Raw genomic sequence first — 15,731 nt, 5'->3', positions numbered from 1 at the left:
CCCCTGCTTTCTATGTATTAATATTGCTTGTCTAGAGCGTCGTGATGTCTTACGTAAGGCAGATGTGTGGCGAGAAAAGAGGAAATGCAAGTAGCCGTATAACGGAAGTGGTTCTGCCCTGAGATATACACGCCGAGCGAGACTGGAGGACGGAAGCATTACAACGTCTAACAGAGAGTTGAGAGTAATCAGGATTAAAAGTCGCCAATATTGTAAGTGTTTCCAGCTCTGGACTGAGGTTTTTATTCATTTTGTACCGTAGCTGTAGTCACAGTCTAATGGGCCGGTCCCAATTTACGACGCTGTTTTCCCCCCGTCGCGGCCAATTGAATCCTTTTTGAGGAGCCATCATATAACGGTGCAGGCTAGCTGTGGCTAACTAGCATTAGCATTAACACTAGCAAGCTTGCTAATGCTAGCAGCTAGCTCAGCGGCTAACGTGATAGCCTCGATTCCGATTCCGTGACACTTTGTTCTGACAGGGGCTCGCCAGCGTTAGCGGGCCGTGTTGTGTTAGAAAGCGGCCGAAATAAATGTAACTTAAAAAATTAAATTAAGATGCCGCTGTGCTATTACACCCTCCACCCACGCGGCGCCTTTATCTCTGTTTGGAACATGAATTGTCAATTGCCTTTATTCTGTATTTTTTTTAATCAACCTTATTTTTGTGGCCTAGCTAACGGAACGTTCAACGGAACGTTGGAGAATGATGTATTTGGCACATCAGCCGCTCCGCTTGCTGGACGACGTACGATATGAATTTCACCCACGCTAGCATTGGGTGTTCTATATCAAATGCATGAAGGAAATGTATGAAACCGATTTACGTCGTTAGTATTTGTTAATAAAATGTGTCATTACGCTAGCGCCGTTAGCAACGGTAGTTCTGGATAGCAGTGCAACGGATTCGGATGCTTGTGGAAAGGCTTGTATTTTGTTGTAAAATGCTGTTGAGCACGTTACGCGGTTATTTCCTGCGTGAAAGATATAGAGGTCAATAAGTATCTTTTTTTTCTGCCGAAATTGAGCTAACAGAGACGGGATTGGGAGATCGCTTGCAATTACCTTGGGGCGAACCTCGGCAAATGCAAGGTTGACCCACTTGCCACGGGGCCTAGTTTGCGGCGCTCATCCGCACTCTAAGACCTAATGCCGCCTTTCTCACATTGTATTGCAGCCGTTTCTGGACAAATTCCATAACATTCAATTGTTAGTTTATTGTTTGGAGAAAGCGGTGTTTCCCAAACCTTATTGTGGGAGAAAAATCTCACTGCACACCACCAAACAAAAAGGACACAAAACTGGTATGCGGCTTCTGCCCTCTAACGGAGGAGCATTTAATTGTTCTACCTGTAATTATGTGTAACTGGCGTAGTATAAGAATCATCTTTATTGGCCAAGTGTGTTAAAGCACACAGGGAACTTGCCTCTGGTAGTTGGAACCACTGTCGTGCTACAGTTAAAAAAAAAGCCACTTTAACAAAATATACCAATAGGACATGAATATAAAAGCACAGAGAGTCATGAACTAAGTGACCAGTTTCCATAGTTAATTGAAATCGATGAATTTCCCACAGCAGACCTGATGATCACTCATGTCATATTCGTTGTGAATCACTTTTGTGGTATGGTATCTTGTCATGCTCGCTACATCACTAACCCTGCCTCTGTGCGTTCTGTATCTTCCAGTCTCGAAATGGATAAGAACGACCTGGTACAAAATGCCAAGCTTGCCGAGCAGGCTGAGCGTTATGATGATATGGCAGCTGCCATGAAAAGTGTGACAGAGCAAAGCACAGAGCTGTCAAATGAGGAGCGCAATCTTCTCTCTGTTGCCTACAAGAATGTGGTCGGGGCGCGCCGCTCATCCTGGCGCGTCATCTCCAGCATTGAGCAGAAGATTGAAGGCAATGACAAGAAGAAGCAGATGGCTCGCGAGTATCGGGAGAAGATCGAATCTGAGCTGCAGGAAATCTGCCATGATGTGCTGGTGAGGTTCTCCTGACTTTTCCGATGGTTTTCAGCCATTCATTTGCACAACTTTGACAATCTCAACTGCTGCGTTTTAGGGGCTACTGGACAAGTACCTTATTGTTAATGCAGGAAGTTCTGAAGGCAAGGTGTTCTATCTGAAAATGAAGGGCGACTATTATAGATACCTCTCTGAGGTTGCATCCGGAGATGCTAAGAAGGGTAAGTAAGGACATGACTTGCATGATACACTTGATTGTTGTAGTTCATGAATTTTGACTGCAACATTGCCTGCTACAGTGAAGAGACAAATGCTGAGCTGTTCATAAATATATACTGTATGTATGAATTTTTTGAAATGTATGATCTTTTGAATTAAAAAAAAATCTAAATAACTCTCAATGTCACAAGAAAAAAAATGCTATATTTCTACCATTTTTGTCTTCAGATACCGTGGATAATTCCCAGCAAGCGTACCAGCAGGCTTTCGACATTAGCAAGGGGGATATGCAGCCAACACACCCCATTAGGCTTGGACTGGCCCTCAACTTCTCTGTATTCTATTATGAGATCCAGAACAACCCAGAAAAGGCCTGCAGTCTGGCAAAGACGGTGTGAACTCAATTTTTTTAAGAGTACTTTTGAAATCTAACCTTTTGCTGTAACACACACATACACACTATAGTCCGATGAGTTCCAAGATGAGCTGAATTACACAAATGTTTTTGCAGTAATAGTAAAATTACAAATCTTACTTTTGAATAATGGGTGCTAATTAGCATGGTCAATCAATCAGTCAGCTTTATTTTCAAACCCTGGGTTCTGATAGAGACGACCAAGGTACCATATAAAGTCCAAGTCAGACACTAGCAAAGCATCAAAAACAAATTACATAAGTTAAAAAAAATAAGCATCATACAAAAGAGGCACCAGCACCAATGTTTCCAAATTTTGGTTGAACCTTGCGTTCGACAAGTTCATGGTAATTTAATTCTTTGTCAATTCGATTATATTATTTTCATTCTTGTTGACAAAGGTGTACAGTAGTGCTATCCTGTGTCATAGTGAGAGCTGTATTAAACTTCGATCTACAGCTGTTTGACAAGGTGATAGAATGTTTTTTTAACTGTAATTTCTCCATTTGTATGGCACACAAGAACTCTTACTCAATATTACAACAAAGTAAAATATAAAGTAACATAACGAAGGGGGAAATAAATGTATTATGGGCAAAGAGGATGCCATGTCTAACCCTGACCAGCACAGGACAGTGCTGCCACCCTGAAGAGTGGCTCCCAAGGAGAGACTCATTTAAAAAGCAAAAAACAAGAGCCCTGCACCATGTTAGAACAGTGGTGTGACTGCGAACGTTAGAAACAAACAGTATTACAAACCAAAATAAAAATTGAGACAAATCCTTTCTCCACAATGCTACACAAACGAAAGTGGAGCAGGACCATGTCGACTCCGATTGGCTGTGGTCATGGCCAGCTCCGCCAAGTTTGAACAAGCCTATATGACTGTGTTCGACCTGAATTTTGTTGCATCGACTAATGCAATAATATAATCGCCAAGCCCGAGGCACAAAAAAGTGAAAAGCAAACACTGACAATGTCACAAACAACCCTGGCAAATTTGAATGGTAAAAAGCTTGCCAAGTATATTAAATAATACTTCAAAATAATGACAAATCATGACATTGTCTCCACTTTCAAACCATTTAGGCAGGTCCATTGAACATGCTGAAACCAGACAATGCTCAAGTGTCAAATGTCAAATACCTCAATCACAACCTGGAACAATCTATGCTGCTTGAGAGGGTCTCAAACCATTTTGTTGTATTTCAGGCATTTGATGAAGCCATCGCTGAGCTTGACACTTTGAACGAGGACTCTTATAAAGACAGCACCCTGATCATGCAGCTCCTAAGGGACAACTTGACTGTGAGTCCGACTTGCGCCTTGTTGTTTTGTCTTCACATTGGTTTGGATGGTCTGACATGACAACCTCTACTGTGCCTGTTGTGTGTTTGCAGCTGTGGACATCAGAAAACCAGGGCGACGAAGGGGAGACCGGAGAAGGGGAAAACTAAAGGAAATTGCACTGTTAATCCACCTACACTCTTATCTTAAAACACAAGACAGCTTATATACATCCCCCCTCCTCCCTCCACTCCATCAGCCCCTCCCTCTTCTGTATGACAAGCAGCCTGAATTGCTCCTGACCAACTAGTTTACCCCTCTCAGGTCACTGTGAGGTGACAGGGTCATTTTCAGTTGTTAGTACGTTCAGTCACTTTGTAGAAAGGTGTCTTGTTTTCGTTAGCTCTGTGTGTGTGTGTATGCACGTTTGTGGGGAGCGAGCGAGTGAGAGTAAAAGATATTTTGTGTGTGTGCGCGCACCTGTGTGAGAGAAATCTTTTGGGGGGGAGGTGTTGTGAATTTTAATCGGCCTTCCAAATTCCTTTGTCCCGGCTAGTTTGTGGCTCATTTTCTCCCCCCCCCCCCTTCTTTTTTGTTACTTTTATTATTGTGATTCAACATGGTATTTACAGGCTTTATTGTATGGGTTTTATTTGTATGGTAATTAAACTGGCAAACACTGTGATGGTAGGTGTTCCATTTGCTTCACAACCCAAAAAGCAGTTTGTGTTTCGACTTTTCTGGAAACGTACAATCCTGTATTCAACTTATTGCAATTCTGCTGTGGGCTCATACAGAAAGGAGGCAGGCTGTATTGTGACACTGACATATTGAGTGTAATGCGCCTCGAACATGTTCACAAATTAAAGGGGCCCCTTAAACGATCATGGTTCATATAGTTTAAGCATTCACATTGCAAGCCCCCACCCCCCTCCCAGAAAAGCATTACCACGCCCACGCCCCCCTTTCACAAACTTTGGTGTAGATTGACTTTTTAGTTTGACTAACTTTTCAAGTGATGCTCAATGTGTCCAGTGGCTGCAGATAATTTTGCAAAATTGACTATCATCTGTATGTAATCCATAAAGAAAACTCAAGTTGTTTACAAATGTCTGACCCCGCTGTATCAAATCTTGCTTGCAAAAAATCCCTCTTAAAGTGGTTGTTTTCCCAACAACAAAACATCTTTGTGTCTGGCCTACGCTCTTTATTCCATTTTCCCATTGGTGTTAACAAATACGAGATGAGATCAGGCAACCTCATCCAGGGTTTGCTCTGATGGAATGATCACCTCCTAAATCATGCGAAGGTGCCATTTCATCTCATTTGAAAGAAGCTCAGTGTCACAATACTGTGTATCACCACTACATTCCACATGTTGTAGTTGAAGACACCATTCCACGTTATTACGCTGTTTCTTCTGACAATGCTCCAAGGAATTGAAATGTTTTGTTCATTAAAAAAAAAAGTCAATTTCATTATGCTTGATGAAAATGCAGTTAGTGAATGTGGAACGAAGCCTGTCTGTATATCTGGTATTTACTTGCTTTGTTTTTACTGACAACAAGTCTTATGGCTAAAATTGCTTCTGTAACAGTCTATTACCCAGTGCACACACGTGGTTGTGAAAATTTAGAATAGTTCTAAAACGCAATGATGACTTGGAGATAAACAATGGTTGGTGTAACTCTAGCTTTGTGTTTATGTATCTTAAAACCATTCTAGTTTCACTATACATGTAATACATAGGAACGTGTCAAAGACCATTCAGTGAAATAAAGTTTCGTTTAAGATAAATCTACTGTCTTTTCATAATAACGATGCAAAGTTGAGTCAAATGTTGCCTTTAGCATTTAACAAAACTTTGCAATCGTTGTCGTGTGCATGTGAAGTCCACAAGAGGGCCATTTCAAATGGCGTTTTTTTGTTGTTGCAAGAACTACTTTCCGTCGCGGAGTACTCGGCCCTATTAAGTGACATTGAGGACTGATGCAGGTGTTCCGCCGCAGTAATTAAACGAGAAGAGTCTCCCGCTTTTGGGAAAAGTGGTCCGGCTCCCTCACGACCTGAGATACGCTTAATGCCCAACGCAATTCAACTTTCTGGGTGTTTAAAACCTGTAAGTAACAGCACATCTTGTCGTTGCATCGTTTATTTACTATTTAGACACTACGGACTACGCATATGTGAAGTATGTTGAGCAGATATGTGAACATGGCGCGATATCGTTTGAACGCCCAACATTTTTTTCCCCGATTGTCCTTAATGTTGTTGAGAAATACATATTGAACATAATCTTATAATTCTCATTATCTACCTACTTTTTAAACTACATCTTAAGTCTCAGATTTAACTTGGAAGTTGTTTTTTTGACAAGTTGTGCCAGAGCTGAGTTATTGTATTCACAAAGTTTAACTGAAAGTGTTGATTAAGATTAAAAAAAAACTTTATTTGTCTCACAATGGAGAAATTCCCAAATTACAGCAGCAAAATTATGAAAGGGAGAGTGTTTCAAGACAGAATGTTTTGAACCACATCAAAATGCATGAAGAGATGTTGAGTTTTGCTTCCATCACACTGCAATTCTGAATTAGGTAGTATCAATCACACAAGTCACTCATTACTTTTATTTTTTATAAGGAGCTAACCTACATTTTGATGAGAATAGATGTCTGCCATCTCTCATCTGGTACTGGAGTTTAAAAAGGGGAATCAAAACAGCACATCTTTACTATATGTTTAATATATCAGCAATGTGAGGCTTTCTTTACTTGCCCCCCCACCCCCTCTAAACAAATGTAGCATGTATTTTTGTCATCAAAGCTTCTCCCTGAATGTTTTGTACATGTGGTTGTTAATGGGTGCATACTTTTTTATTTAACTAGCTGTCAACAACGATGAATAGCAGCGGACCAACCTATCCCCTTGCCTCTTTGTATGTTGGGGACCTGCATCCTGATGTTACAGAGGCCATGCTGTACCAAAAGTTTTCTCCTGCTGGACCAATCATGTCAATCCGTGTGTGTCGTGATATCATCACACGGAGGTCCTTGGGATATGCCTATATAAACTTCCAGCAACCGGCTGATGGTGACGTTCCATTGTTTTTTTTTCTTTCCCCTTCACCCCCCCGACACACACACACACAAAATAGATCTCTCGTCGTGAATTGATTTGACTGTTCATGTATGCTGTGAAAATATCTTGTGAAGCTGTGACACGGCACTTCAAAAAACAAAAACACAAGAATCAGTTTCTCTGATGTCCTAGAAAATGGGGGCAGCAATTTTAAGCAGTTCAAGCCTTCAAATATAGTAATACCTTTTCAAATCACTTCATCGGTAATGATAAAAGGTCCCATCTTAAGTGTAGCAATGGTGTTTAAGTCACGCTTACAGTGAGTTCAGTTATGGTTGCTATATTTGAACCTGCATTCACTTACATGGTTTTTGCGCCTTCTGACGCACCTCTTGCCACGTCGCCTTTCTCTGTAAATATCTTTAGGGTAGTCTCAGTAAAGGAGCATTAATTTGAAAGTGCCATCTCTCTTAATGTCAACAAGACATCCCAGAATGGATGTTGAATCTAAGGAAGAACACAGCCCTGAGTTGATCACACCTTGACAGAAGTATCTAAAAACATAAAAGAGAATTTGAAAGGTTGCAAATGAAACTAGACTTCCTCAGTCGGTTTATGTATAAATATGACCTAAATAAGTATTCTGAACTTAAGTTTGTGCAGTGAATATGTTATTTCAGTCCAATATCTCTTCGTCTTTTAGCGGAGTGTGCTTTGGATACGATGAACTACGATGTTCTCAAGGGACGCCCAATCCGAATTATGTGGTCTCAACGTGACCCAGGCCTCAGGAAGTCTGGCGTGGGCAACATCTTCATCAAGAACATGGATGACACCATTGACAACAAGGCTTTGTATGATACCTTCTCAGCCTTTGGCAATATTTTGTCCTGCAAGGTAAGCGCTGGTGTTTCGACACAATGCGATCAATGATCACCAACATTTATGTTGACATCACCTCTGGAAAATATTAGCATGATCGCCCAAGTCTTAAGAATTTTAGGGTGGTTTCCTCTTCATAGAGGCACTGACTACAAAGCTTTTATCACTTCACGAGAGAGGCGTCATCCATAAAATACAAAACACATGACATTTCTTGCAACATTGCACAATGCCACACTTTGAAAAATGTGAAGGACTCTCCCATGCAAATATTGACGTATTCATCGCATACACTGTATGTCTGCGTACCGAACCTTATTTTCAGTAACGCCATGATTGGCTGTTACAGCTAAAACTGGCCGCCAATCAAACAAAAAATGACGTCACTGTTTCTTATATATTTTTCATGTATTTGTGATAACCATCTCAACATTAGTATTTCATAACACAAAAATAGCTATGATGATAAAATATGAATAAAAACTTTATTTTTAGAAATCCACACCTCAAATTTGGGGGCATTAGCATCTTGGTGGTCGGGCGTTGAGAGACATAACAAAGTCCGCTTTCTTAACCGGCTGGATTGAATGGTTTTTCAATGGTTTAAGCGTCAACCAAGATAGCATTTAGCTCCCAACACAAACACCGTCAGTCACCAGACTAGCGAAGTGTAAACCTTTTTGGGACGGAAGACGAGTACTCCTCCTCTTGTAATAATAATAATAATACATCACATTTGCAAGCGCCTTTCATAACACTCAAGGATACTGTACAACCAAGAGCAATAGTAAAACACAGATAAAATAATAAAGAAAGAAAGAAAGATTTAAGGCGGGTAGGCAAGTCTGAATAGGTGGGTTTTGAGCTGGGTTTTGAATATGGAAAGAGAGTCAATATTACGAATGTTGGGAGGAAGTGAGTTCCAGAGTTTGGGGGCAGAGCGACTGACTGTCTGCTTGAAGCAAAGTGAAGTCATTCCCTCCCGCATACAAACATGGTGAACACGCACGAGACAAGCGGCGCGTCACATTCGAAGTAGCGTATTTGGTGTATTACACACGTGGTTCTGTCAGTCGTTAGTGAAATGGGTGTCCGTAGGTACTTAACCCCATTTAGGGACGATTAAAAGGCACAGACAAATTGGGACAGAACAACACACGATGGCGGCGCGGGCACCCGCAGCGGCTCCTCTTGTTGTCTGTTTGAGATGGAAGAAATTTCCTCTGTGCTGTATGTTGCACATACTGCACATTTGACAATAAAGTTGTACTTGACTTGACACACATGATGCAGTTAAAACACTCAAATGCAATAAAACACTTTGTAGCGTCAAATTATTTATGATTAAAGCACACTTGAAATAAATGTATTGCTGACTTTATGAATATTGGTGGGTCTCAATAAGTTCTAATTAAAAAAAAACCCATAACACTGACCACATCCTTTTATATTGATTGATTTTGTTTTTTCAAGAAAAAAAAAAGGTTAATTTACACTGAACCCATAGTAATATTGTTATCAGGATATCTGGCACAAATATTAATATGAAATTCTGGCCAGATTGCACAGCTCGAATAAAAATATACAAAAATAATAGCAATAAACACAAATAAATACTGGTGGTTCTCGCTATGTGTGTATTAGCCTCTTAGGGGCAGTGTAGTGCCATCCATGCATGGAGTACACACAGATAAGAAGTAAGTTGTGATTGAGCTCTATAAATAAATCTATAAGATAAGGTAAGAAAACCTTTATTAGTCTCGCAATGGAGAAATTCCCAATTCACAGCAGCAAAGTTATGAAAGGAAGAAGTAGAACAACAAAATATAGGAGCTGCTGGAAAGGCAGCCACTCTCGCGGCGCCATTTTGAAGTCAAAATAACAAAAATAACACAACACAACACATAGGACACAGACAGTCGTGCAATCTTCACCACTTTTCTGCATACACTTTGTTGTCTGAAGCGGTTATAGATGAAAGGGGAGAGGATCAAAGTGTCCTTTACTTTTTCCTCATAGATTGGGAAGAATACAAAGCCTTAGAATTTTAATATTTTTTGTATATATGTATTCCATACTAATGTCACGTTAGCATGTCAATGCGATTTTTCTTTTTATATGGACTTTAACATTAGCACTGCTCATGTTTTTAACTCCAACTGAGGTGTTATTAAACAGTAAGCATGCTCAGGAAGGGCAGAATCACATCCCATCACGTCACATGCTCGCTGGTCAAGTTCGACTGTACAGTAAAGGTACTTTCACGTTGCGAACGTGTGCATATATGCACATATTCATTGTTTTTCTTTGTTTATAATGTTTTTCAGATCGAGACAAGCCAACATTGAAATCACAATTCAATTTTGATGAATTGCCCCTTCCCTAACTCAAACTTTTGAATGCTGTGTTTCCCCGTAGGTCGTTTGTGATGAAAAAGGCTCAAAAGGCTACGGCTTTGTTCACTTTGAGACTCAGGAAGCTGCAAACCGTGCCATTAAGACCATGAATGGAATGCTGCTGAATGATAGAAAAGTGTGAGTACATTAATGTCTGATATTGATCTGTTGCGTTTGTTGAGCAACCTGATAACAAGGTTAGGAAAAGAGTGGTGCAGACTGAATAGTCATGCCTTTCAGCTACGAATGACTCGACACCACTCACTTTGCAGAGTTTGTTTTGCTCAGTCAGGGGACCAAAATCATGCGGAGTCTGCACCACACCAACCAATTTGCTTGAGTACACATTTCAGATTTCTCCGTCGGTCAATCAATTGGTAGTGGATCTAATTGCCCCACGGGGATAAATAAAGTTTTCTGAATCTGAATCTGTTAATAGGTTAGTTATCTTTGCGTAAACAGAGAGGCAGTGGTAGGTAGAGTAGGCAAGAATTGGTCTCAAGCAACAGTACTGTGTGTATATGACGACATTGGGGCCTGTATGACATACAGTAATAAAGGTCATATAATCAAGGCCCGCAGCAACTGCAAATAGCAGCATCTTACTTGAGCTTGTTTGCGATGGGCGAACTCGTTTTCAAGTACTTCTAAGATCTTGCTTTGACAAAAGTGTTAAAATGATCAGCGACTGGGCAAAAACAAAAAACAAAAACAAAACCCAACAGCATCTTGATAAATCATGTGATGTTTACATCGATCTCCGCCTGTCACATGACTGATCCGATTAACGGAGCGCAGCTTGTAAACGGCGGATAGGAAGAGATCATGCCAGGGAACCAGAAATCATTCATTTGGACAGATTGACAAAAAAAAAGTCTCCATGTAAACTCAGTTTAGGCGTTTGTGTTCAAAATGTGAAGTACCGAGAATGTTTACTCCCAAAAGGCTTCTTTCTACCCTTAGGACAATTAAATGACGCGCTTCCCCCTCCCCTTCCCCCAAGCTAACTTTGACTGCGGCGCTGTCTGCAGTTTTGTTGGCCACTTCAAGTCTCGCAAGGACCGAGAGCAGGAGTTTGGCACCAAAGCTATGAAATTCACCAATGTCTACATTAAAAACTTTGGTGAAGACTACACTGATGACAATCTAAAAGATGTCTTTTCTGCATTTGGTAAGAGCAAATGTCCCAATCAGCTTTTTGCCTGAGCTGAGTGACCTAAATCGTGGGATATGAAATGACTGTGTCTTCTTTCAGGCAAGACTCTCAGTGTGCGCGTGATGAAGGATGAGCGAGGTTGTTCGCGTGGATTTGGCTTTGTAAACTATACTAACCATGAGGATGCGCAAAAGGTAGCGTGGCAAGTTCATGTTCACTTTCTCTGTGGCTTTGTGATTGGATTTTAATTGTGCCACGATGTCCATGTTTAAACGACGACAGGGAATACGCAGCTCAGCAGAAATGATGAGACAGCAATAATAATAAAAATAAATAAATGCAGTGGTTCTTTTTATTAACAGGTGTCTCCAGTTAAACATTTTTGGAGATACAAGCCGACGTGCGTGTGTGTGTGTGTGTGTGTGCGCGTGCCGAACAAAATTTGGACTTGTTAGCTACAGGCACACCAACACTACAAAGTGATGGCAAACTCCACATTTGACCACCATCACTTGTAATTTTTTTGCTTGCATTTCAGGTTTTGTGCAGGTATTTAACCAGATTTCTTTCAGTCAGAAAATGACTGAAAAAAGGAAAAAAAGTGGATTTTATCCATTATTTTGATGGGGAAAGGTGATGAGAGTGATTTGAGCATGATACCACTGTACAAGAATTATTTTGTAACCTACAACGAGATTGACACAAGATGGAGGAAGCCAAATGGCAAAGTGGGTCTAGTTGAAGGGAAGTCATGGTGGTGGTGACCCCTTTTTTGTTTTCGCCAGGCGGTGGATGAGATGAATGGTAAGGAGCTCAACGGGAAGTTCCTCTATGTTGGACGGGCTCAGAAGAGGCTGGAGCGTCAGGGAGAGCTGAAGCGCAGGTTCGACCAGATCAAACAGGACCGCATCCAGCGCTATCAGGTACCGCTCATAACAAAGTCAAGTCGGGTCGATGATTTCAACAGTTTTGCTAATTCAGATGTGGGGGAAAAAATACATTGAAATGGCATTTTCTCTTCCTTTTTTTTTTTTTCAACAGCAATATTGCCTAGCCTTACATCTGTGTTGACTTCTGTATGGCAATTAGCATAATTGATTATGTCTTGAAAAGGGGCACACATCTGAACTTTCTGCTTTCAGGGCGTCAATCTGTATGTGAAGAACTTGGACGACAGCATCGATGACGAGAGACTCCGGAAGGAGTTCTCCCCCTATGGTACCATAACAAGTGCAAAGGTATGTGCTGGGATGAGACATTGAGAAGCACATTAGGCAGTGCCTTGACTTTTTGGAAGTTGAGCAGACCCGTGCTGTCTGCGAGCAGAAAGTCCCAGGTGTGACGGTCCTTCGTGTTGATTGTGCTTGACCTCTCTCATCTTGTAGGTCATGACCGATGGCTCCCAAAGCAAAGGCTTTGGTTTTGTCTGCTTTTCTTCCCCCGAGGAGGCGACAAAAGCAGTAACTGAGATGAATGGAAGAATTATTGCTACCAAGCCCCTGTACGTGGCACTGGCTCAGCGAAGGGAGGAGCGTAAAGCCATTCTCACCAACAAGTACATGCAGAGACTGGCCACCCTGAGGAGCATGAACAGTCCCCTCATCGACTCGTACCATCAGACCAGCTATTACATGACAGTGCCGCAGGTAGGCTGATTTTTTTTTTTCCCCCCTCTCAAATTTGTAATTTATTCATACGCTTCTTGTCGTTTCATTTGAAACCGGCATTTGTCTTTCAGGCGTCCACGCGCACCTTCTATGAGCACGGTGCTGTCAGCAACATGAGATCGGTGCCTCGCTGGACAGGACAGCCGCCAAGAGTGCACGGTGAAGTGATAACTCGGGACCACGCGGATGTGTTGGAACGCTGAAGGCGCATCTAGACACAAATGATGCTGCCTGCATGTTTTCAGGTCCGTACTCACCCCAATACGCTGGCGGCTCTGCCCCTCGCCAGGGCTCCACTCCCATCGCCACTGTGAGACAGGCCTCCACTCAGGCCCCACGTATCAGCAGTTCCACACAAAAGACAAGTCAGTCCCAGCTTCTGATGCCCGCCAGGACATGGTTGGCACAGCTCGAAACACACTTGTCTTTAATTAGATAACATTGGAACCCAGACGTCATGTGGCCGAGCTGACATGTCCGGTGTGTCAAGAAGCGGTCAGTTTAAGTACTCGTCGGCGGTGCGGAACCCTCAGCAGGTCATCTCTCTACCCACCATGACAAGACTGCAGGTACTCTGCTTATTTCAGGACCGAGCTCTGAAATACAGTGGTACCTTAACTCGCAAGTTTTTCATGTTGCGAACCATCGCTCAATTTTTATTTCATTTTTGGCTTTGCGTTGGGAGCCAAAATGTGACTGATGATTGCACTTCAGACACTACTCAAGTGCAAGTGCAAAAAAATCACATGCAGCTAAACCCGATTGAACTGAGGTTGGTCAACTCGTTGACATGAGTGGCCAAACGTCGGCCACTGCTTTTGCTGTGATTTAATATTTGAATCCGTGGTGGACAGCATTGGAATGCAGCGGATGTAACAGCTAGAGATGATCACAGATCCCCCCCCCCCCTTTTTTTTTTCAGTTGTCTATTTTTACCGCATTGTGCTCATGCTGACTGATTGAGCAAGGTTTTTCTTAGGTTGGTCCTGCCCCTGTGATGGAGCAGCCCGTGCATGCTCAAGGAATGGAGCCACTAACTGCCTCAATGTTGGCTGCAGCACCACTTGTGGACCAGAAGCAGCTTTTTGGTATGGAGTGAGTGAACTCGACTCACTCAACAAGCAGGAGTTGGGCACATGTGAACAATTCTTCAAAAAGACCTCAAGCTGTTTCTTGCCACTCCCAGTTTAAGTTGATTCTCAAACGCAAAATAAAATGACATTTGTGTAGTATAAACAACCACATAGCTCTTTTTGAAGTCTGTTTCAGTTTCATGCTAACAAACGTTGCAAATGCCATCGACGGGCAGACAGTCGTTGCCATATTTGAACAAACGGTGGAGAAACACATGTAGACAGACACGAACAAGACTCATAGGTAGGTTCTTTATCTTCTCCATATGTCTGGATGATACTGCCCCCCAGGTGGGTAAGGTGCCCTCACCAGAAGGAGCAGCAGTATCTAACGTCTGGATGTTTTTCAACAGTATTGACTGAACAAAGTGAGGTTGGATTCATTTAAGTTGGTTTATTTTGTTAAAATCTATCGCTGTCGTGCCCTGTTGCAGAAGGACCCTCGAGAGCCTGGGGGTATGTGTCTGCTGCATATTAATATCCGCTTAGTACACATTGAGTTTGTGAAGCTGACGTAGGACAGGCGTTTGCTCGGATGGATTGAGATTAGCATGTTGGCGTGGCCTTCAACAAACATTTCAGTTTCTCAAAATGAATTGCCCGCCCTTGGTCTAAAAGGTCTGTTCTCTGAATGACTGAATGGAAGAAAGGCTTCTTTTCAACATATTGTATGCTGAGTGTGCGTGCGCGCTGTGCTTCAGGTGAGCGTCTGTACCCTCTGATCCATGCCCTTCACCCAAGCCTGGCTGGAAAAATCACTGGAATGCTGCTAGAAATTGACAACTCAGAGCTGCTACACATGCTGGAGTCACCAGAGTCCCTCCACTGCAAGGCAAAAAACCCGACCCTGATCCATGATTGTGCAAAAGCAAAACAACAAAAAAAAGCGCATTCAAATAATTATTATCTTGGTTCTTTTGGATCAGGTGGACGAGGCCATCGCTGTCTTACAAGCCCACCAGGCCAAGGTTTGCTCCCCAAAAAAGTGAGAAATCCTTTAAGGTCAGCTATGTTAATTCTATTAAGATTCTTTAGTGAATGGATGCCACTGTGTTTGCAGATTATTATTATTTTTTTAATAAGTGAACATGTATGACTTGTATACAGTATTGAGTTGCATCAAGTAATTCTCGAAATGACTTCCATTTGTGAGCCTGAGCTCAAAGCTGCCACAAAGTGGGTGGACATCAAATGAATTTTATTCCATGTGCTTCAATACAAATTTTGATATTAAATTCAGTGTGATGTCTCTTTGCTTATCTGGACATTTGTTTAAAATGTAACTGTAGTTTTCTTTACAGGTGGAGACAACTTTCTCGAAGAGGAGTAACATTGATTTAAAAAAAAAATGGAAGTGACAGGAGAAGCAGCTCTTTTGTTCTTTTTGTTAATGTCTTTTGTTACATTATAAAGTTCACAAAATAGGCATTAAACCCGTCTTGTCATTTCAACATGTTAAAGCAGCACTGTGGCCAAAAGCAAACATCAGAGCATACACTGAACATCATGTAGTGTTTCACGTAGAT

General features: G+C 41.8%; 2 protein-coding genes across 2 annotated transcripts; both read left to right on the top strand.

Annotated features, from left to right (window-relative positions):
- The first annotated feature begins 55 nt into the window (after positions 1-55).
- LOC147210951 (14-3-3 protein beta/alpha-1) lies at positions 56-5,690 on the top strand. The gene is made up of 6 exons (XM_086119051.1): positions 56-212; positions 1,690-1,990; positions 2,070-2,193; positions 2,420-2,583; positions 3,819-3,914; positions 4,007-5,690. Exons 2-6 carry the CDS (start codon positions 1,697-1,699, stop codon positions 4,061-4,063), a joined length of 735 nt encoding a protein of 244 aa, XP_085975177.1. The 5' UTR covers positions 56-212; positions 1,690-1,696; the 3' UTR covers positions 4,064-5,690.
- Positions 5,691-6,296: 606 nt separating this feature from the next.
- On the top strand, positions 6,297-15,638 carry pabpc1l (poly(A) binding protein, cytoplasmic 1-like). Its single transcript, XM_086118987.1, has 15 exons — positions 6,297-6,983; positions 7,675-7,868; positions 10,272-10,387; positions 11,281-11,420; positions 11,505-11,599; positions 12,191-12,328; positions 12,548-12,643; positions 12,791-13,051; positions 13,144-13,231; positions 13,318-13,437; positions 13,508-13,641; positions 14,052-14,160; positions 14,907-15,037; positions 15,132-15,207; positions 15,507-15,638. The coding sequence occupies exons 1-14, from the start codon at positions 6,791-6,793 to the stop codon at positions 15,192-15,194; spliced, it is 1,878 nt and encodes a 625-aa protein (XP_085975113.1). The 5' UTR covers positions 6,297-6,790; the 3' UTR covers positions 15,195-15,207; positions 15,507-15,638.
- Positions 15,639-15,731: the final 93 nt, after the last annotated feature.

Source organism: Hippocampus guttulatus, chromosome 1 (assembly GCF_054856545.1).
Source record: "Hippocampus guttulatus isolate MCC_2025c chromosome 1, RoL_Hgut_1.0, whole genome shotgun sequence".
NCBI classification, from domain to species: domain Eukaryota; kingdom Metazoa; phylum Chordata; class Actinopteri; order Syngnathiformes; family Syngnathidae; genus Hippocampus; species Hippocampus guttulatus.
This window is presented reverse-complemented; position numbering and strand designations above follow the sequence as displayed.